General features: G+C 65.0%; 1 protein-coding gene across 1 annotated transcript in view; it reads left to right on the top strand.

Annotated features, from left to right (window-relative positions):
- Positions 1-19,529, top strand: part of TRIOBP (TRIO and F-actin binding protein) — an 84,577-nt gene extending 65,048 nt beyond the window's left edge. Inside the window, 3 exon segments of the mRNA XM_074267251.1 lie at positions 751-837; positions 18,023-18,186; positions 18,859-19,529. Coding sequence (XP_074123352.1) covers positions 751-837; positions 18,023-18,184 — 249 coding nt within the window. The 3' untranslated portion in view covers positions 18,185-18,186; positions 18,859-19,529.
- Positions 19,530-21,786: the final 2,257 nt, after the last annotated feature.

Here is a 21,786-nt window from a genome sequence, read left to right on the forward strand (position 1 = left end):
AGTGAGGGCGGGCATCCTCTGGGGACTTGGGGGAAACCTGGATGTGAGTCTTACTTCTGCAGGTGGTCTCGGGCAAATGCCTTTACCCCCAAGACTCAATTTCCTAATCTGTGAAATGGCAGCCATAGTAATGTTTTTTAAGAAATACTTTAAGGGACAGCTAGGTGGCGCAGTGGATAGAGCACCAGCCTTGAAGTCAGGAGGACCCGAGTTCAAATGTGACCTCAGACACTTAACACTTCCTGGCTGTGTGACCCTGGGCAAGTCACTTAACCCCAAGTTGGGGTTTGAAGATTTGAACTCGGGTCCTCCTGACTTCAGGGCTGGTGCTCTCTGCACTGCGCCACCTAGCAGCCCCAAGAAATACATTTTATTCAAATTTTTTGACATATCAGTCATTGTTGAGGGTGAGGGCCAGGGAATAAGCTTTCACCTCCCCCCTGGTCAAAATCACCCTTGTAACAAGAAGGAAGTGGAATCCTCATAGTTTCATCCCCTCCTTCTCAGGTTTGTTGTAAAGAAAAATCATTTTACTAATAAGATCAAAGTGGGATAAAATGTGTTCTAGAATTCGGAGACCCTCAGCCAGACTCTGATAGGGAGGGGACTGATTAGAGCCTTGAATGCCAAGCAGAGATTAGGCTGCGCAGGGGGGAAGGGGGCACCAGCAGGGAAAGGGCCCGGCTCTCCAAGCCTGGGAGCCTCATGGCTCCCCCAGAGCCAGGGGTCAGGGCTGCCCTCCCTCCACAGGTGCTGCTCCGGGTAAAAGAGAACGAGCTGCAGTACCTCAAGAAGGAAGTGCAGTGTCTCCGGGATGAACTGCAGATGATCCAGAAGGTAGGACCGCCGGCGGGAGCCCAGGGTGGGCTCTGGGGCACAGGGGGAGGCAGGGGCTGTGGAACCGGCCTTGGTGGGGAGGGCTGGGCACTGTGGGGGGGCCGGGACCCTTCACTCTACCCCCTGTTCTAAGCCCCTCCCAGCCCTGATGATTCATACTCTCAGCAGTGACCTCACTGCCCGGAGCCCCTGCTGGGAGCCAGAGAAGATAGAAAATGTAGATAAGATTCCCCCAGTCCTGCTTTACTCAATCTGAAATGATCAGTGCCTGAGGGAGCGTTACCATGCAGTTCAAAGGGGAAGGTCATCCCTGACTGGGGGAGGCTGCCTGGAGGTGGTGGTCTGAGACGCCCTTTCCAGAAGAGATGGGAATCCAGGCCTGGAAAAGGGAGGAGGAGCAGAGGCCAGAAGCCTCTCCAGTCCAGTCCAGCCCGAGAGAGGCTAAGAGCAGGAGGCCTTGGATACTGGAGAGGCTAGGAGCCTGTGGGAAGGCCCTGGATGCCGGAGTGGCTAGGAGCCCGTGGGAAGGCCCTGGGTGCCAGAGGGGCTAGGAGCCTGTGGGAAGGCCCTGGGTGCCAGAGGGGCTAGGAGCCTGTGGGAAGGCCCTGGGTGCCAGAGGGGCTAGGAGCCTGTGGGAAGTCCCTAGGTGCCGGAGGGGCTAGGAGCCTGTGGGAAGGCCCTGGGTGCCGGAGGGGCTAGGAGCCTGTGGGAAGGCCCTGGGTGCCGGAGGGGCTAGGAGCCTGTGGGAAGGCCCTGGGTGCCGGAGAGGCTAGGAGCCTGTGGGAAGGCCTGGGATACAGGCCTGGGATGCCGGAGAGGTTAGGAGCCTGTGGGAAGGCCTTGGGTGCCAGAGAGGCTAGGAGCCTGTGGGAAGGCCCTGGGTGCCGGAGGGGCTAGGAGCCTGTGGGAAGGCCTGGGATACCGGAGAGGCTAGGAGCCTGTGGGAAGGCCTGAGATGCCGGAGGGGCTAGGAGCCTGTGGGAAGGCCCTGGGTGCCGGAGGGGCTAGGAGCCTGTGGGAAGGCCCTGGGTGCCGGAGGGGCTAGGAGCCTGTGGGAAGGCCTGGGATACCGGAGAGGCTAGGAGCCCGTGGGAAGGCCCTGGATGCCGGAGTGGCTAGGAGCCCGTGGGAAGGCCCTGGGTGCCAGAGGGGCTAGGAGCCCGTGGGAAGGCCCTGGGTGCCAGAGGGGCTAGGAGCCTGTGGGAAGGCCTTGGGTGCCGGAGGGGCTAGGAGCCTGTGGGAAGGCCTGGGATACAGGCCTGGGATGCCGGAGAGGTTAGGAGCCTGTGGGAAGGCCTTGGGTGCCAGAGGGGCTAGGAGCCTGTGGGAAGGCCCTGGGTGCCAGAGGGGCTAGGAGCCTGTGGGAAGGCCTGGGATACCGGAGAGGCTAGGAGCCTGTGGGAAGGCCTGAGATGCCGGAGGGGCTAGGAGCCTGTGGGAAGGCCCTGGGTGCCAGAGGGGCTAGGAGCCTGTGGGAAGGCCCTGGGTGCCGGAGAGGCTAGGAGCCCGTGGGAAGGCCCTGGGTGCCAGAGGGGCTAGGAGCCCGTGGGAAGGCCCTGGGTGCCAGAGGGGCTAGGAGCCTGTGGGAAGGCCTTGGGTGCCGGAGGGGCTAGGAGCCTGTGGGAAGGCCTGGGATACAGGCCTGGGATGCCGGAGAGGTTAGGAGCCTGTGGGAAGGCCTTGGGTGCCAGAGGGGCTAGGAGCCTGTGGGAAGGCCCTGGGTGCCAGAGGGGCTAGGAGCCTGTGGGAAGGCCTGGGATACCGGAGAGGCTAGGAGCCTGTGGGAAGGCCTGAGATGCCGGAGGGGCTAGGAGCCTGTGGGAAGGCCCTGGGTGCCAGAGGGGCTAGGAGCCTGTGGGAAGGCCCTGGGTGCCGGAGAGGCTAGGAGCCTGTGGGAAGGCCTGGGATACAGGCCTGGGATGCCGGAGAGGTTAGGAGCCTGTGGGAAGGCCTTGGGTGCCAGAGAGGCTAGGAGCCTGTGGGAAGGCCCTGGGTGCCGGAGGGGCTAGGAGCCTGTGGGAAGGCCTGGGATACCGGAGAGGCTAGGAGCCTGTGGGAAGGCCTGAGATGCCGGAGGGGCTAGGAGCCTGTGGGAAGGCCTTGGGTGCCGGAGGGGCTAGGAGCCTGTGGGAAGGCCCTGGGTGCCGGAGGGGCTAGGAGCCTGTGGGAAGGCCTGGGATACCGGAGAGGCTAGGAGCCTGTGGGAAGGCCCTGGGTGCCAGAGGGGCTAGGAGCCTGTGGGAAGGCCCTGGGTGCCGGAGGGGCTAGGAGCCTGTGGGAAGGCCCTGAGTGCCGGAGGGGCTAGGAGCCTGTGGGAAGGCCCTGGGTGCCGGAGGGGCTAGGAGCCTGTGGGAAGGCCCTGGGTGCCGGAGGGGCTAGGAGCCTGTGGGAAGGCCTTGGGTGCCGGAGGGGCTAGGAGCCTGTGGGAAGGCCCTGGGTGCCGGAGGGGCTAGGAGCCTGTGGGAAGGCCTGGGATACCGGAGAGGTTAGGAGCCTGTGGGAAGGCCCTGGATGCCGGAGTGGCTAGGAGCCCGTGGGAAGGCCCTGGGTGCCAGAGAGGCTAGGAGCCTGTGGGAAGGCCCTGGGTGCCAGAGGGGCTAGGAGCCTGTGGGAAGGCCCTGGGTGCAGGAGGGGCTAGGAGCCTGTGGGAAGGCCCTGGGTGCCGGAGGGGCTAGGAGCCTGTGGGAAGGCCCTGGGTGCCGGAGAGGCTAGGAGCCTGTGGGAAGGCCTGGGATACAGGCCTGGGATGCCGGAGAGGTTAGGAGCCTGTGGGAAGGCCTTGGGTGCCAGAGAGGCTAGGAGCCTGTGGGAAGGCCCTGGGTGCCGGAGGGGCTAGGAGCCTGTGGGAAGGCCTGGGATACCGGAGAGGCTAGGAGCCTGTGGGAAGGCCTGAGATGCCGGAGGGGCTAGGAGCCTGTGGGAAGGCCTTGGGTGCTGGAGGGGCTAGGAGCCTGTGGGAAGGCCCTGGGTGCCGGAGGGGCTAGGAGCCTGTGGGAAGGCCTGGGATACCGGAGAGGCTAGGAGCCTGTGGGAAGGCCCTGGGTGCCAGAGGGGCTAGGAGCCTGTGGGAAGGCCCTGGGTGCCGGAGGGGCTAGGAGCCTGTGGGAAGGCCCTGAGTGCCGGAGGGGCTAGGAGCCTGTGGGAAGGCCCTGGGTGCCGGAGAGGCTAGGAGCCTGTGGGAAGGCCCTGGGTGCCGGAGGGGCTAGGAGCCTGTGGGAAGGCCTTGGGTGCCGGAGGGGCTAGGAGCCTGTGGGAAGGCCCTGGGTGCCGGAGGGGCTAGGAGCCTGTGGGAAGGCCTGGGATACCGGAGGGGCTAGGAGCCTGTGGGAAGGCCCTGGGTGCTAGAGGGGCTAGGAGCCTGTGGGAAGGCCCTGGGTGCCGGAGAGGCTAGGAGCCTGTGGGAAGGCCTGGGATACAGGCCTGGGATGCCGGAGAGGTTAGGAGCCTGTGGGAAGGCCTTGGGTGCCGGAGGGGCTAGGAGCCTGTGGGAAGGCCTGGGATGCCGGAGAGGTTAGGAGCCTGTGGGAAGGCCTTGGGTGCCAGAGAGGCTAGGAGCCTGTGGGAAGGCCTGGGATACAGGCCTGGGATGCCGGAGAGGTTAGGAGCCTGTGGGAAGGCCTTGGGTGCCGGAGGGGCTAGGAGCCTGTGGGAAGGCCTGGGATGCCGGAGAGGTTAGGAGCCTGTGGGAAGGCCCTGGGTGCCAGAGGGGCTAGGAGCCTGTGGGAAGGCCTGGGATGCCGGAGAGGCTAGGAGCCTGTGGGAAGGCCTTAGGTGCCGGAGAGGCTAGGAGCCTGTGGGAAGGCCTGAGATGCCGGAGGGGCTAGGAGCCTGTGGGAAGGCCTTGGGTGCCGGAGGGGCTAGGAGCCTGTGGGAAGGCCCTGGGTGCCGGAGGGGCTAGGAGCCTGTGGGAAGGCCCTGGGTGCCAGAGGGGCTAGGAGCCTGTGGGAAGGCCTTGGGTGGCGGAGGGGCTAGGAGCCTGTGGGAAGGCCCTGTGTGCCGGAGAGGCTAGGAGCCTGTGGGAAGGCCTGGGATACAGGCCTGGGATGCCGGAGAGGTTAGGAGCCTGTGGGAAGGCCTTGGGTGCCGGAGGGGCTAGGAGCCTGTGGGAAGGCCTGGGATACAGGCCTGGGATGCTGGAGAGGTTAGGAGCCTGTGGGAAGGCCTTGGGTGCCGGAGGGGCTAGGAGCCTGTGGGAAGGCCTGGGATGCCGGAGAGGTTAGGAGCCTGTGGGAAGGCCTTGGGTGCCAGAGAGGCTAGGAGCCTGTGGGAAGGCCTGGGATGCCGGAGAGGTTAGGAGCCTGTGGGAAGGCCTTGGGTGCCAGAGAGGCTAGGAGCCTGTGGGAAGGCCCTGGGTGCTGGAGAGGCTAGGAGCCTGTGGGAAGGCCTTGGGTGCCGGAGAGGCTAGGAGCCTGTGGGAAGGCCTGGGATACCGGAGAGGCTAGGAGCCTGTGGGAAGGCCTGAGATGCCGGAGCGGCTAGGAGCCTGTGGGAAGGCCTTGGGTGCCGGAGAGGCTAGGAGCCTGTGGGAAGGCCTGGGATACAGGCCTGGGATGCCGGAGAGGTTAGGAGCCTGTGGGAAGGCCTTGGGTGCCGGAGGGGCTAGGAGCCTGTGGGAAGGCCTGGGATGCCGGAGAGGTTAGGAGCCTGTGGGAAGGCCTTGGGTGCCAGAGAGGCTAGGAGCCTGTGGGAAGGCCCTGGATGCCAGAGGGGCTAGGAGCCTGTGGGAAGGCCTTGGGTGCCAGAGAGGTTAGGAGCCTGTGGGAAGGCCTTGGGTGCCGGAGGGGCTAGGAGCCTGTGGGAAGGCCTTGGGTGCCGGAGAGGCTAGGAGCCTGTGGGAAGGCCCTGGGTGCTGGAGAGGCTAGGAGCCTGTGGGAAGGCCTTGGGTGCCGGAGAGGCTAGGAGCCTGTGGGAAGGCCCTGGGTGCCGGAGGGGCTAGGAGCCTGTGGGAAGGCCTGGGATACCGGAGAGGCTAGGAGCCCGTGGGAAGGCCCTGGATGCCGGAGTGGCTAGGAGCCCGTGGGAAGGCCCTGGGTGCCAGAGGGGCTAGGAGCCCGTGGGAAGGCCCTGGGTGCCAGAGGGGCTAGGAGCCTGTGGGAAGGCCCTGGGTGCCGGAGGGGCTAGGAGCCTGTGGGAAGGCCCTGGGTGCCGGAGAGGCTAGGAGCCTGTGGGAAGGCCTGGGATACAGGCCTGGGATGCCGGAGAGGTTAGGAGCCTGTGGGAAGGCCTTGGGTGCCAGAGAGGCTAGGAGCCTGTGGGAAGGCCTGGGATACAGGCCTGGGATGCCGGAGAGGTTAGGAGCCTGTGGGAAGGCCTTGGGTGCCAGAGGGGCTAGGAGCCTGTGGGAAGGCCCTGGGTGCCGGAGGGGCTAGGAGCCTGTGGGAAGGCCCTGGGTGCCGGAAGGGCTAGGAGCCTGTGGGAAGGCCCTGGGTGCCGGAGGGGCTAGGAGCCTGTGGGAAGGCCCTGGGTGCCAGAGGGGCTAGGAGCCTGTGGGAAGGCCCTGGGTGCCGGAGAGGCTAGGAGCCTGTGGGAAGGCCTGGGATACAGGCCTGGGATGCCGGAGAGGTTAGGAGCCTGTGGGAAGGCCTTGGGTGCCAGAGAGGCTAGGAGCCTGTGGGAAGGCCCTGGGTGCCGGAGGGGCTAGGAGCCTGTGGGAAGGCCTGGGATACCGGAGAGGCTAGGAGCCTGTGGGAAGGCCTGAGATGCCGGAGGGGCTAGGAGCCTGTGGGAAGGCCTTGGGTGCCGGAGGGGCTAGGAGCCTGTGGGAAGGCCCTGGGTGCCGGAGGGGCTAGGAGCCTGTGGGAAGGCCTGGGATACCGGAGAGGCTAGGAGCCTGTGGGAAGGCCCTGGGTGCCGGAGGGGCTAGGAGCCTGTGGGAAGGCCCTGGGTGCCGGAGGGGCTAGGAGCCTGTGGGAAGGCCCTGAGTGCCGGAGGGGCTAGGAGCCTGTGGGAAGGCCCTGGGTGCCGGAGAGGCTAGGAGCCTGTGGGAAGGCCCTGGGTGCCGGAGGGGCTAGGAGCCTGTGGGAAGGCCTTGGGTGCCGGAGGGGCTAGGAGCCTGTGGGAAGGCCCTGGGTGCCGGAGGGGCTAGGAGCCTGTGGGAAGGCCTGGGATACCGGAGAGGTTAGGAGCCTGTGGGAAGGCCCTGGATGCCGGAGTGGCTAGGAGCCCGTGGGAAGGCCCTGGGTGCCAGAGAGGCTAGGAGCCTGTGGGAAGGCCCTGGGTGCCAGAGGGGCTAGGAGCCTGTGGGAAGGCCCTGGGTGCCGGAGGGGCTAGGAGCCTGTGGGAAGGCCCTGGGTGCCGGAGGGGCTAGGAGCCTGTGGGAAGGCCCTGGGTGCCGGAGAGGCTAGGAGCCTGTGGGAAGGCCTGGGATACAGGCCTGGGATGCCGGAGAGGTTAGGAGCCTGTGGGAAGGCCTTGGGTGCCAGAGAGGCTAGGAGCCTGTGGGAAGGCCCTGGGTGCCGGAGGGGCTAGGAGCCTGTGGGAAGGCCTGGGATACCGGAGAGGCTAGGAGCCTGTGGGAAGGCCTGAGATGCCGGAGGGGCTAGGAGCCTGTGGGAAGGCCTTGGGTGCTGGAGGGGCTAGGAGCCTGTGGGAAGGCCCTGGGTGCCGGAGGGGCTAGGAGCCTGTGGGAAGGCCCTGGGTGCCAGAGGGGCTAGGAGCCTGTGGGAAGGCCCTGGGTGCCGGAGAGGCTAGGAGCCTGTGGGAAGGCCTGGGATACAGGCCTGGGATGCCGGAGAGGTTAGGAGCCTGTGGGAAGGCCTTGGGTGCCAGAGAGGCTAGGAGCCTGTGGGAAGGCCCTGGGTGCCGGAGGGGCTAGGAGCCTGTGGGAAGGCCTGGGATACCGGAGAGGCTAGGAGCCTGTGGGAAGGCCTGAGATGCCGGAGGGGCTAGGAGCCTGTGGGAAGGCCTTGGGTGCCGGAGGGGCTAGGAGCCTGTGGGAAGGCCCTGGGTGCCGGAGGGGCTAGGAGCCTGTGGGAAGGCCTGGGATACCGGAGAGGCTAGGAGCCTGTGGGAAGGCCCTGGGTGCCGGAGGGGCTAGGAGCCTGTGGGAAGGCCCTGGGTGCCGGAGGGGCTAGGAGCCTGTGGGAAGGCCCTGAGTGCCGGAGGGGCTAGGAGCCTGTGGGAAGGCCCTGGGTGCCGGAGGGGCTAGGAGCCTGTGGGAAGGCCTTGGGTGCCGGAGGGGCTAGGAGCCTGTGGGAAGGCCCTGGGTGCCGGAGGGGCTAGGAGCCTGTGGGAAGGCCTGGGATACCGGAGAGGTTAGGAGCCTGTGGGAAGGCCCTGGATGCCGGAGTGGCTAGGAGCCCGTGGGAAGGCCCTGGGTGCCAGAGAGGCTAGGAGCCTGTGGGAAGGCCCTGGGTGCCAGAGGGGCTAGGAGCCTGTGGGAAGGCCCTGGGTGCCGGAGGGGCTAGGAGCCTGTGGGAAGGCCCTGGGTGCCGGAGGGGCTAGGAGCCTGTGGGAAGGCCCTGGGTGCCGGAGAGGCTAGGAGCCTGTGGGAAGGCCTGGGATACAGGCCTGGGATGCCGGAGAGGTTAGGAGCCTGTGGGAAGGCCTTGGGTGCCAGAGAGGCTAGGAGCCTGTGGGAAGGCCCTGGGTGCCGGAGGGGCTAGGAGCCTGTGGGAAGGCCTGGGATACCGGAGAGGCTAGGAGCCTGTGGGAAGGCCTGAGATGCCGGAGGGGCTAGGAGCCTGTGGGAAGGCCTTGGGTGCTGGAGGGGCTAGGAGCCTGTGGGAAGGCCCTGGGTGCCGGAGGGGCTAGGAGCCTGTGGGAAGGCCTGGGATACCGGAGAGGCTAGGAGCCTGTGGGAAGGCCCTGGGTGCCAGAGGGGCTAGGAGCCTGTGGGAAGGCCCTGGGTGCCGGAGGGGCTAGGAGCCTGTGGGAAGGCCCTGAGTGCCGGAGGGGCTAGGAGCCTGTGGGAAGGCCCTGGGTGCCGGAGAGGCTAGGAGCCTGTGGGAAGGCCCTGGGTGCCGGAGGGGCTAGGAGCCTGTGGGAAGGCCTTGGGTGCCGGAGGGGCTAGGAGCCTGTGGGAAGGCCTTGGGTGCCGGAGGGGCTAGGAGCCTGTGGGAAGGCCCTGGGTGCCGGAGGGGCTAGGAGCCTGTGGGACGGCCTGGGATACCGGAGGGGCTAGGAGCCTGTGGGAAGGCCCTGGGTGCTAGAGGGGCTAGGAGCCTGTGGGAAGGCCCTGGGTGCCGGAGAGGCTAGGAGCCTGTGGGAAGGCCTGGGATACAGGCCTGGGATGCCGGAGAGGTTAGGAGCCTGTGGGAAGGCCTTGGGTGCCGGAGGGGCTAGGAGCCTGTGGGAAGGCCTGGGATGCCGGAGAGGTTAGGAGCCTGTGGGAAGGCCTTGGGTGCCAGAGGGGCTAGGAGCCTGTGGGAAGGCCCTGGGTGCCAGAGGGGCTAGGAGCCTGTGGGAAGGCCTGGGATACCGGAGAGGCTAGGAGCCTGTGGGAAGGCCTGAGATGCCGGAGGGGCTAGGAGCCTGTGGGAAGGCCCTGGGTGCCAGAGGGGCTAGGAGCCTGTGGGAAGGCCCTGGGTGCCGGAGAGGCTAGGAGCCTGTGGGAAGGCCTGGGATACAGGCCTGGGATGCCGGAGAGGTTAGGAGCCTGTGGGAAGGCCTTGGGTGCCAGAGAGGCTAGGAGCCTGTGGGAAGGCCCTGGGTGCCGGAGGGGCTAGGAGCCTGTGGGAAGGCCTGGGATACCGGAGAGGCTAGGAGCCTGTGGGAAGGCCTGAGATGCCGGAGGGGCTAGGAGCCTGTGGGAAGGCCTTGGGTGCCGGAGGGGCTAGGAGCCTGTGGGAAGGCCCTGGGTGCCGGAGGGGCTAGGAGCCTGTGGGAAGGCCTGGGATACCGGAGAGGCTAGGAGCCTGTGGGAAGGCCCTGGGTGCCAGAGGGGCTAGGAGCCTGTGGGAAGGCCCTGGGTGCCGGAGGGGCTAGGAGCCTGTGGGAAGGCCCTGAGTGCCGGAGGGGCTAGGAGCCTGTGGGAAGGCCCTGGGTGCCGGAGGGGCTAGGAGCCTGTGGGAAGGCCCTGGGTGCCGGAGGGGCTAGGAGCCTGTGGGAAGGCCTTGGGTGCCGGAGGGGCTAGGAGCCTGTGGGAAGGCCCTGGGTGCCGGAGGGGCTAGGAGCCTGTGGGAAGGCCTGGGATACCGGAGAGGTTAGGAGCCTGTGGGAAGGCCCTGGATGCCGGAGTGGCTAGGAGCCCGTGGGAAGGCCCTGGGTGCCAGAGAGGCTAGGAGCCTGTGGGAAGGCCCTGGGTGCCAGAGGGGCTAGGAGCCTGTGGGAAGGCCCTGGGTGCAGGAGGGGCTAGGAGCCTGTGGGAAGGCCCTGGGTGCCGGAGGGGCTAGGAGCCTGTGGGAAGGCCCTGGGTGCCGGAGAGGCTAGGAGCCTGTGGGAAGGCCTGGGATACAGGCCTGGGATGCCGGAGAGGTTAGGAGCCTGTGGGAAGGCCTTGGGTGCCAGAGAGGCTAGGAGCCTGTGGGAAGGCCCTGGGTGCCGGAGGGGCTAGGAGCCTGTGGGAAGGCCTGGGATACCGGAGAGGCTAGGAGCCTGTGGGAAGGCCTGAGATGCCGGAGGGGCTAGGAGCCTGTGGGAAGGCCTTGGGTGCTGGAGGGGCTAGGAGCCTGTGGGAAGGCCCTGGGTGCCGGAGGGGCTAGGAGCCTGTGGGAAGGCCTGGGATACCGGAGAGGCTAGGAGCCTGTGGGAAGGCCCTGGGTGCCAGAGGGGCTAGGAGCCTGTGGGAAGGCCCTGGGTGCCGGAGGGGCTAGGAGCCTGTGGGAAGGCCCTGAGTGCCGGAGGGGCTAGGAGCCTGTGGGAAGGCCCTGGGTGCCGGAGAGGCTAGGAGCCTGTGGGAAGGCCCTGGGTGCCGGAGGGGCTAGGAGCCTGTGGGAAGGCCTTGGGTGCCGGAGGGGCTAGGAGCCTGTGGGAAGGCCCTGGGTGCCGGAGGGGCTAGGAGCCTGTGGGAAGGCCTGGGATACCGGAGGGGCTAGGAGCCTGTGGGAAGGCCCTGGGTGCTAGAGGGGCTAGGAGCCTGTGGGAAGGCCCTGGGTGCCGGAGAGGCTAGGAGCCTGTGGGAAGGCCTGGGATACAGGCCTGGGATGCCGGAGAGGTTAGGAGCCTGTGGGAAGGCCTTGGGTGCCGGAGGGGCTAGGAGCCTGTGGGAAGGCCTGGGATGCCGGAGAGGTTAGGAGCCTGTGGGAAGGCCTTGGGTGCCAGAGAGGCTAGGAGCCTGTGGGAAGGCCTGGGATACAGGCCTGGGATGCCGGAGAGGTTAGGAGCCTGTGGGAAGGCCTTGGGTGCCGGAGGGGCTAGGAGCCTGTGGGAAGGCCTGGGATGCCGGAGAGGTTAGGAGCCTGTGGGAAGGCCCTGGGTGCCAGAGGGGCTAGGAGCCTGTGGGAAGGCCTGGGATGCCGGAGAGGCTAGGAGCCTGTGGGAAGGCCTTAGGTGCCGGAGAGGCTAGGAGCCTGTGGGAAGGCCTGAGATGCCGGAGGGGCTAGGAGCCTGTGGGAAGGCCTTGGGTGCCGGAGGGGCTAGGAGCCTGTGGGAAGGCCCTGGGTGCCGGAGGGGCTAGGAGCCTGTGGGAAGGCCCTGGGTGCCAGAGGGGCTAGGAGCCTGTGGGAAGGCCTTGGGTGGCGGAGGGGCTAGGAGCCTGTGGGAAGGCCCTGTGTGCCGGAGAGGCTAGGAGCCTGTGGGAAGGCCTGGGATACAGGCCTGGGATGCCGGAGAGGTTAGGAGCCTGTGGGAAGGCCTTGGGTGCCGGAGGGGCTAGGAGCCTGTGGGAAGGCCTGGGATACAGGCCTGGGATGCTGGAGAGGTTAGGAGCCTGTGGGAAGGCCTTGGGTGCCGGAGGGGCTAGGAGCCTGTGGGAAGGCCTGGGATGCCGGAGAGGTTAGGAGCCTGTGGGAAGGCCTTGGGTGCCAGAGAGGCTAGGAGCCTGTGGGAAGGCCTGGGATGCCGGAGAGGTTAGGAGCCTGTGGGAAGGCCTTGGGTGCCAGAGAGGCTAGGAGCCTGTGGGAAGGCCCTGGGTGCTGGAGAGGCTAGGAGCCTGTGGGAAGGCCTTGGGTGCCGGAGAGGCTAGGAGCCTGTGGGAAGGCCTGAGATGCCGGAGCGGCTAGGAGCCTGTGGGAAGGCCTTGGGTGCCGGAGAGGCTAGGAGCCTGTGGGAAGGCCTGGGATACAGGCCTGGGATGCCGGAGAGGTTAGGAGCCTGTGGGAAGGCCTTGGGTGCCGGAGGGGCTAGGAGCCTGTGGGAAGGCCTGGGATGCCGGAGAGGTTAGGAGCCTGTGGGAAGGCCTTGGGTGCCAGAGAGGCTAGGAGCCTGTGGGAAGGCCCTGGATGCCAGAGGGGCTAGGAGCCTGTGGGAAGGCCTTGGGTGCCAGAGAGGTTAGGAGCCTGTGGGAAGGCCTTGGGTGCCGGAGGGGCTAGGAGCCTGTGGGAAGGCCTTGGGTGCCGGAGAGGCTAGGAGCCTGTGGGAAGGCCCTGGGTGCTGGAGAGGCTAGGAGCCTGTGGGAAGGCCTTGGGTGCCGGAGAGGCTAGGAGCCTGTGGGAAGGCCCTGGGTGCCGGAGGGGCTAGGAGCCTGTGGGAAGGCCTGGGATACCGGAGAGGCTAGGAGCCCGTGGGAAGGCCCTGGATGCCGGAGTGGCTAGGAGCCCGTGGGAAGGCCCTGGGTGCCAGAGGGGCTAGGAGCCCGTGGGAAGGCCCTGGGTGCCAGAGGGGCTAGGAGCCTGTGGGAAGGCCCTGGGTGCCGGAGGGGCTAGGAGCCTGTGGGAAGGCCCTGGGTGCCGGAGAGGCTAGGAGCCTGTGGGAAGGCCTGGGATACAGGCCTGGGATGCCGGAGAGGTTAGGAGCCTGTGGGAAGGCCTTGGGTGCCAGAGAGGCTAGGAGCCTGTGGGAAGGCCTGGGATACAGGCCTGGGATGCCGGAGAGGTTAGGAGCCTGTGGGAAGGCCTTGGGTGCCAGAGGGGCTAGGAGCCTGTGGGAAGGCCCTGGGTGCCGGAGGGGCTAGGAGCCTGTGGGAAGGCCCTGGGTGCCGGAAGGGCTAGGAGCCTGTGGGAAGGCCCTGGGTGCCGGAGGGGCTAGGAGCCTGTGGGAAGGCCCTGGGTGCCAGAGGGGCTAGGAGCCTGTGGGAAGGCCCTGGGTGCCGGAGAGGCTAGGAGCCTGTGGGAAGGCCTGGGATACAGGCCTGGGATGCCGGAGAGGTTAGGAGCCTGTGGGAAGGCCTTGGGTGCCAGAGAGGCTAGGAGCCTGTGGGAAGGCCCTGGGTGCCGGAGGGGCTAGGAGCCTGTGGGAAGGCCTGGGATACCGGAGAGGCTAGGAGCCTGTGGGAAGGCCTGAGATGCCGGAGGGGCTAGGAGCCTGTGGGAAGGCCTTGGGTGCCGGAGGGGCTAGGAGCCTGTGGGAAGGCCCTGGGTGCCGGAGGGGCTAGGAGCCTGTGGGAAGGCCTGGGATACCGGAGAGGCTAGGAGCCTGTGGGAAGGCCCTGGGTGCCGGAGGGGCTAGGAGCCTGTGGGAAGGCCCTGGGTGCCGGAGGGGCTAGGAGCCTGTGGGAAGGCCCTGAGTGCCGGAGGGGCTAGGAGCCTGTGGGAAGGCCCTGGGTGCCGGAGAGGCTAGGAGCCTGTGGGAAGGCCCTGGGTGCCGGAGGGGCTAGGAGCCTGTGGGAAGGCCTTGGGTGCCGGAGGGGCTAGGAGCCTGTGGGAAGGCCCTGGGTGCCGGAGGGGCTAGGAGCCTGTGGGAAGGCCTGGGATACCGGAGAGGTTAGGAGCCTGTGGGAAGGCCCTGGATGCCGGAGTGGCTAGGAGCCCGTGGGAAGGCCCTGGGTGCCAGAGAGGCTAGGAGCCTGTGGGAAGGCCCTGGGTGCCAGAGGGGCTAGGAGCCTGTGGGAAGGCCCTGGGTGCCGGAGGGGCTAGGAGCCTGTGGGAAGGCCCTGGGTGCCGGAGGGGCTAGGAGCCTGTGGGAAGGCCCTGGGTGCCGGAGAGGCTAGGAGCCTGTGGGAAGGCCTGGGATACAGGCCTGGGATGCCGGAGAGGTTAGGAGCCTGTGGGAAGGCCTTGGGTGCCAGAGAGGCTAGGAGCCTGTGGGAAGGCCCTGGGTGCCGGAGGGGCTAGGAGCCTGTGGGAAGGCCTGGGATACCGGAGAGGCTAGGAGCCTGTGGGAAGGCCTGAGATGCCGGAGGGGCTAGGAGCCTGTGGGAAGGCCTTGGGTGCTGGAGGGGCTAGGAGCCTGTGGGAAGGCCCTGGGTGCCGGAGGGGCTAGGAGCCTGTGGGAAGGCCCTGGGTGCCAGAGGGGCTAGGAGCCTGTGGGAAGGCCCTGGGTGCCGGAGAGGCTAGGAGCCTGTGGGAAGGCCTGGGATACAGGCCTGGGATGCCGGAGAGGTTAGGAGCCTGTGGGAAGGCCTTGGGTGCCAGAGAGGCTAGGAGCCTGTGGGAAGGCCCTGGGTGCCGGAGGGGCTAGGAGCCTGTGGGAAGGCCTGGGATACCGGAGAGGCTAGGAGCCTGTGGGAAGGCCTGAGATGCCGGAGGGGCTAGGAGCCTGTGGGAAGGCCTTGGGTGCCGGAGGGGCTAGGAGCCTGTGGGAAGGCCCTGGGTGCCGGAGGGGCTAGGAGCCTGTGGGAAGGCCTGGGATACCGGAGAGGCTAGGAGCCTGTGGGAAGGCCCTGGGTGCCGGAGGGGCTAGGAGCCTGTGGGAAGGCCCTGGGTGCCGGAGGGGCTAGGAGCCTGTGGGAAGGCCCTGAGTGCCGGAGGGGCTAGGAGCCTGTGGGAAGGCCCTGGGTGCCGGAGGGGCTAGGAGCCTGTGGGAAGGCCTTGGGTGCCGGAGGGGCTAGGAGCCTGTGGGAAGGCCCTGGGTGCCGGAGGGGCTAGGAGCCTGTGGGAAGGCCTGGGATACCGGAGAGGTTAGGAGCCTGTGGGAAGGCCCTGGATGCCGGAGTGGCTAGGAGCCCGTGGGAAGGCCCTGGGTGCCAGAGAGGCTAGGAGCCTGTGGGAAGGCCCTGGGTGCCAGAGGGGCTAGGAGCCTGTGGGAAGGCCCTGGGTGCCGGAGGGGCTAGGAGCCTGTGGGAAGGCCCTGGGTGCCGGAGGGGCTAGGAGCCTGTGGGAAGGCCCTGGGTGCCGGAGAGGCTAGGAGCCTGTGGGAAGGCCTGGGATACAGGCCTGGGATGCCGGAGAGGTTAGGAGCCTGTGGGAAGGCCTTGGGTGCCAGAGAGGCTAGGAGCCTGTGGGAAGGCCCTGGGTGCCGGAGGGGCTAGGAGCCTGTGGGAAGGCCTGGGATACCGGAGAGGCTAGGAGCCTGTGGGAAGGCCTGAGATGCCGGAGGGGCTAGGAGCCTGTGGGAAGGCCTTGGGTGCTGGAGGGGCTAGGAGCCTGTGGGAAGGCCCTGGGTGCCGGAGGGGCTAGGAGCCTGTGGGAAGGCCTGGGATACCGGAGAGGCTAGGAGCCTGTGGGAAGGCCCTGGGTGCCAGAGGGGCTAGGAGCCTGTGGGAAGGCCCTGGGTGCCGGAGGGGCTAGGAGCCTGTGGGAAGGCCCTGAGTGCCGGAGGGGCTAGGAGCCTGTGGGAAGGCCCTGGGTGCCGGAGAGGCTAGGAGCCTGTGGGAAGGCCCTGGGTGCCGGAGGGGCTAGGAGCCTGTGGGAAGGCCTTGGGTGCCGGAGGGGCTAGGAGCCTGTGGGAAGGCCTTGGGTGCCGGAGGGGCTAGGAGCCTGTGGGAAGGCCCTGGGTGCCGGAGGGGCTAGGAGCCTGTGGGACGGCCTGGGATACCGGAGGGGCTAGGAGCCTGTGGGAAGGCCCTGGGTGCTAGAGGGGCTAGGAGCCTGTGGGAAGGCCCTGGGTGCCGGAGAGGCTAGGAGCCTGTGGGAAGGCCTGGGATACAGGCCTGGGATGCCGGAGAGGTTAGGAGCCTGTGGGAAGGCCTTGGGTGCCGGAGGGGCTAGGAGCCTGTGGGAAGGCCTGGGATGCCGGAGAGGTTAGGAGCCTGTGGGAAGGCCTTGGGTGCCAGAGAGGCTAGGAGCCTGTGGGAAGGCCTGGGATACAGGCCTGGGATGCCGGAGAGGTTAGGAGCCTGTGGGAAGGCCTTGGGTGCCGGAGGGGCTAGGAGCCTGTGGGAAGGCCTGGGATGCCGGAGAGGTTAGGAGCCTGTGGGAAGGCCTTGGGTGCCAGAGAGGCTAGGAGCCTGTGGGAAGGCCCTGGGTGCCAGAGGGGCTAGGAGCCTGTGGGAAGGCCCTGAGTGCCGGAGAGGCTAGGAGCCTGTGGGAAGGCCTTAAGTGCCGGAGAGGCTAGGAGCCTGTGGGAAGGCCTGAGATGCCGGAGGGGCTAGGAGCCTGTGGGAAGGCCTTGGGTGCCGGAGGGGCTAGGAGCCTGTGGGAAGGCCTGAGATGCCGGAGGGGCTAGGAGCCTGTGGGAAGGCCTTGGGTGCCAGAGAGGCTAGGAGCCTGTGGGAAGGCCTGGGATGCCGGAGAGGTTAGGACCCTGTGGGAAGGCCTTGGGTGCCAGAGAGGCTAGGAGCCTGTGGGAAGGCCCTGGGTGCTGGAGAGGCTAGGAGCCTGTGGGAAGGCCTTGGGTGCCGGAGAGGCTAGGAGCCTGTGAGAAGGCCCTGGGTGCCAGAGAGGCTAGGATCCTGTGGGAAGGCCTGGGATACCGGAGAGGCTAGGAGCCTGTGGGAAGGCCTGAGATGCCGGAGCGGCTAGGAGCCTGTGGGAAGGCCTTGGGTGCCGGAGAGGCTAGGAGCCTGTGGGAAGGCCTGGGATACAGGCCTGGGATGCCGGAGAGGTTAGGAGCCTGTGGGAAGGCCTTGGGTGCCGGAGGGGCTAGGAGCCTGTGGGAAGGCCTGGGATGCCGGAGAGGTTAGGAGCCTGTGGGAAGGCCTTGGGTGCCAGAGAGGCTAGGAGCCTGTGGGAAGGCCCTGGGTGCCAGAGGGGCTAGGAGCCTGTGGGAAGGCCTTGGGTGCCAGAGAGGTTAGGAGCCTGTGGGAAGGCCTTGGGTGCCAGAGGGGCTAGGAGCCTGTGGGAAGGCCTTAGGTGCCAGAGAGGTTAGGAGCCTGTGGGAAGGCCTTGGGTGCCAGAGAGGCTAGGAGCCTGTGGGAAGGCCCTGGGTGCCGGAGGGGCTAGGAGCCTGTGGGAAGGCCTTGGGTGCCGGAGAGGCTAGGAGCCTGTGGGAAGGCCCTGGGTGCTGGAGAGGCTAGGAGCCTGTGGGAAGGCCTTGGGTGCCGGAGAGGCTAGGAGCCTGTGGGAAGGCCCTGGGTGCCAGAGAGGCTAGGAGCCTGTGGGAAGGCCCTGGGTGCCGGAGAGGCTAGGAGCCTGTGGGAAGGCCTGGGATACAGGCCTGGGATGCCGGAGAGGTTAGGAGCCTGTGGGAAGGCCCTGGGATACCGGAGGGGCTAGGAGCCTGTGGGAAGGCCTGGGATGCCAGAGAGGTTAGGAGCCTGTGGGAAGGCCTTGGGTGCCAGAGAGGCTAGGAGCCTGTGGGAAGGCCTGGGATGCCAGAGAGGTTAGGAGCCTGTGGGAAGGCCCTGGGTGCTGGAGAGGCTAGGAGCCTGTGGGAAGGCCTTGGGTGCCGGAGAGGCTAGGAGCCTGTGGGAAGGCCCTGGGTGCCGGAGGGGCTAGGAGCCTGTGGGAAGGCCCTGGGTGCCGGAGGGGCTAGGAGCCTGTGGGAAGGCCTGGGATACCGGAGAGGCTAGGAGCCTGTGGGAAGGCCCTGGGTGCCGGAGGGGCTAGGAGCCTGTGGGAAGGCCCTGGGTGCCGGAGGGGCTAGGAGCCTGTGGGAAGGCCCTGGGTGCCGGAGGGGCTAGGAGCCTGTGTGGAAGGCCCTGGGTGCCAGAGGGGCTAGGAGCCTGTGGGAAGGCCTGGGATACCGGAGGGGCTAGGAGCCTGTGGGAAGGCCTGAGATGCCGGAGGGGCTAGGAGCCTGTGGGAAGGCCTGAGATGCCGGAGGGGCTAGGAGCCTGTGGGAAGGCCTGGGATGCTGGAGGGGCTAGGAGCCTGTCAGAAGGTCTTGGATGCCGGCAGAAGAGTTAGAACTTGGCTAGCGAGGTCACTTCGGGCCACATTTGCATTTCCTGCACCGTGGCCAGCCTCATCCCCCAGACCTGAGGCTCTCCATGGCCTCAGACCTGAACCTATCCATGCCCTTGACCCGAGCAGAGCCCCTGCCTCCCAGCTTCCACCCCCGCTCCCCGGGAAGCCGGGACCAGCCCTCAGGAGGCCTCTGCTCTGTGCAGGACAAGCGCTTCGCCTCAGGGAAGTACCAGGATGTCTACGTGGAGCTGAACCACATCAAGTCTCGGTCAGAGCGGGAGATCGAACAGCTGAAGGAGCACCTGCGTCTGGCCATGGCGGCCCTGCGGGAAAAGGAGTCCATGCGGAACAATCTGGACAACTAGAGGTGAGTGGGGGCGGGGCAGACTGCTCCGACTACTGCGCCCCCTGCTGCCGGGGAGCTCCCAGGGGGGCCCCCCTGCCCTCCGCGGCCTCCATCCTAGCAGGAGACAACCCGTAGGGCCTCCAAGACAGATGGTGGTGGAGAAGGGCCTAGCACTGGGAGGACCTCCAGGAGGTGGGATAAGGCTCGGTGCTTAGACCCAGGGATTCTCAGGCAGAGCTGAGGAGACATGGGGGCCGGACGCCATCCTGGGGTGGGGGGAGGGGAATGGCAATATCGGCGCTGACCACGACCTCCCTGTGACATGCCCATTAGCTTGTAAGCTGCTCAAGGGCAGGAGCTGTCTTTTGCTTCATCCCCACACTTAGCACAATGCCCGGCACACAGTAGGTGCTTAGTGAATGTTTATTGCTTAATATGCTGCTTTGGGCCTCAGTTTCCCTTTCTGTAAAATGTAGTATTTGGATGGGATGGTCCCTAAGGGTTTTTGAAGCTGCCACTCTTCCAAAGCCTCCCTTGAAGGCAGACCAGCAGGGACTATTACCTGTGTAATAGAGGAAAGAATGGAGGACTAGGAGATGGGAGGCCCAAGTCTGAGCCTTGCTTTGCTGTGTGATTTAGGGTTGCTGCTTAACTCTCTGTGGCCCCCTCTGTCTCCCGCCTCCTGTCCTGCAGGTTCCAGTTGCTCCAGCCCCTGTTGGATCGGGCCGGCAGAAGGGAGACGTGGTCTCGCCACCCCCGAGGAGACCAGAAGCCAAGCTTTCTCAGCACGCCTTCATGGGCCGCGCGTACACATACACACACACACACACACACACACACACACACACACACACACACACACACACACTCTGCAGATCTGAGCGCGCCCGTCACACTGGGTCTTAACTTGCACCTTCTTCGGGATTTTATATGTGAAAAGATTTTTATATAGATTTTTTTCCTCCCCTCCCCCAAAGAAAAAACACTTTATGTCCTTTTTTGTTTCGTTTTGTTTTTTAAGAGTGCCTAGGACCGAGTGGGCCCTCTCCTCGCCCGTGGCCCCCAACCGGCAGCCTCGGCTCGGTCCTGGGCTCAGGCGGCCCCCGTGGCTCAGTCTGGAGGAGAAGTCAGCTTTTTCATCCCCTCCCCCTTCCCCGCCCCCCAACTCCCTCACTGCTGCCTGCCGTGGGCCCTCCGGCTGCCCCTGCCATCTGGGGCCTGTGGATGGATGGACGGACAGATGGACATTGGGAGGAAGGAGCTGGGACCCTGAAGTCCTGAGCCGGACCACGGAAGCCGAGCAGTGAAGGCAGGGTGCCCTCCCTGCACAGCAAAACTTTTAACTTAATAAAACATCCTGCTTAGTTCTGGGTCCTCGGTCCCTGGGAGAGGGAGGGGGACTGCCTTTCTGGCCCTCTATGTTCCAGTAATAAATAGGATCAGAGATTTGGAGCCGGAAGGGGCTTAGAAGCCACCTAACCCATGTAACAGATGAGTAAACTGAGGCCCAGAAAGAGCCAAAGTCCCACAGCTAGTACTGGCAATGGGATCTTGGAATGAATGTCCTCCTCCCATTTTTCGGTTGAGCAAATCGAGCCTCAGGGACATTATGCTATCATTTGCCTTTTTAAGAAATTGATTTAAGTTTGCTTGATGAGCTTGGGGATTTGGATTTTCTTTTATTTTACATCACAGCTCCAGATATAGACCTTCCTTGTGAGCACAGGAGTTCGGCCAAAACTGACGATAGCCAGGCAAGGGCAGGTTTCAAACCGTTCCCGTTCTCCCGACCCCCCAGCACGTTCCCCTCTTAAGGCTCCAGAGTCACCCAGCAAAGGGAGGGTTAACAAGAAGATTACAACCCTCCACACACGGCCCTCGCTGAGGTTTACCATCTAGAACTGTAAGGCATTGAACCCTCTGTTCATCAGAACAGCAGTCGGCCTTCATTTATACCGAGAGCTGGGTCAGGACCGCCAGGACTGGAACCCAGCTCCTTCCTCGTGGAGATGGGAAAAAGAGCCTTCTGCTCTTAGATGCATGAGCACCCCTAAACATTAAGCACTTGCTGTGTGCCAGTCGGTGGTGACACAAAGATAAAATGAACTCAGAGAAAGGGAAATCTACCTGGAGCTAAGAAAATATCAGGAATTATTGATGGGGAGGCAGTGAAATGGGCTGCAGTGGAGAGGGATCGGGGATTGAAATCAGGAAGACTCATCATGAGTTCAAATCCAATCTCAGATTGTGGCTGGGTGACCCTGAGCAAGTCAGTTAACCCTGGTTGCCTCAGTTTCCCCATCAGTAAAATGAACAGGAGAAGGAAATTGCAAACAATTCCAGTGTCTTTGCCAAGAAAATCCAAAATGAGATTCAAAAACAACAATAGGGAGCAAAAATAGGATTATTATATTTTATTCATAATATGTATTATCAATATATAATAATATTCAGTATTTTGATACTTTAATGTTTCAGTCTTACAAAAGGCTCATTAGATGCCCACAGCGACCCTGAGGGGTACATTTTATAGTTGAAACAAATTAAATGACTTGGCCATGGTCACGCAGCTGGAAAGTTCCGGAGGTCACCAAATCTGAACTGAATCTAGTGCTCCTGTGCCACTTAGCCAGCTGGGAATGGGGGCCGTACATAAGAACCTGGATGTGTAAGCTAGAGCCAGGTGGAGAGCCCTGAACGCCAGGCTGAGAGTGTTGCCCCTATTGGTAGGCAGTGGGGAGCTTTTGAGGATTCAGGACAGGAGGAGTGACGTGCACACTGAAGGCCAATAATGGGCCCGGTGAGTTAGGGAGAGGACTCGATTGGAGAAGAGGGGGGATGGACAGGGCTGGGTGTTCCCCACTGGCCTGTGGGAATGCGAGGTGACTTTAAGGGGTCTCAGGTTTTCACGACTGGAACCTGAGCTCACAGGACATCACTGTAGAAGGACTCCTGTTGGGGATCCTTCCCTGAGCTTGTGTCCGCTGTGACGAGTGACCCCCCCCAAGACCGCCAGCGATGGCAGCTACCTGTTGTCTTGACCCATCTCCCTTTGGGCTTTTTCCCTGATAAACAGTGTCTTAGGAGCTTGCCCTGGTTCTGCTACTGGGGCCGGGCAAGAGGAAGGCTGGTCCCTGTTTGCTGCTCCACAAGGAAGCCGCTGTGGCCCTTTGTGAGCCTCCCAGGCCTCCAGCTGACTCTCTGCAGGCCCTTCACTGGCCTGGCATCTCCTCCTTGTCCACAGTGCTCCGGAGGCAGCAGTGGGGACATGGCTGGGAGCCTGTGGGGACCTCGGGGACATCCAGCCCCGTCCCCTCGTGATACACAGAGGAAATGGCATGTTTAGGGTCATGGAGGAGCCAGGGTTTGATCCCCAAATCCCTGATGGGATTTCTTCGGCTCTGCCATCAACCAATCAACAAGTCCCCTCCAGGGGGAGAACAGGGGATGTCAGAGTGGGAGGGGGCTTAGAACAGGGGATGTCAGTGCTGGGAGGGAGCTTAGAACAGGGAGTGTCAGAACTGGGAGGGAGCTTAGAACAGAGGGTGTCAGAGTGGGAGGGGGCTTAGAACAGGGGATGTCAGAGTGGGAGGGGGCTTAGAACAGAGAATGTCAGAGCTG

Source organism: Sminthopsis crassicaudata, chromosome 5 (assembly GCF_048593235.1).
Source record: "Sminthopsis crassicaudata isolate SCR6 chromosome 5, ASM4859323v1, whole genome shotgun sequence".
Classification (NCBI taxonomy): Eukaryota; Metazoa; Chordata; class Mammalia; order Dasyuromorphia; family Dasyuridae; genus Sminthopsis; species Sminthopsis crassicaudata.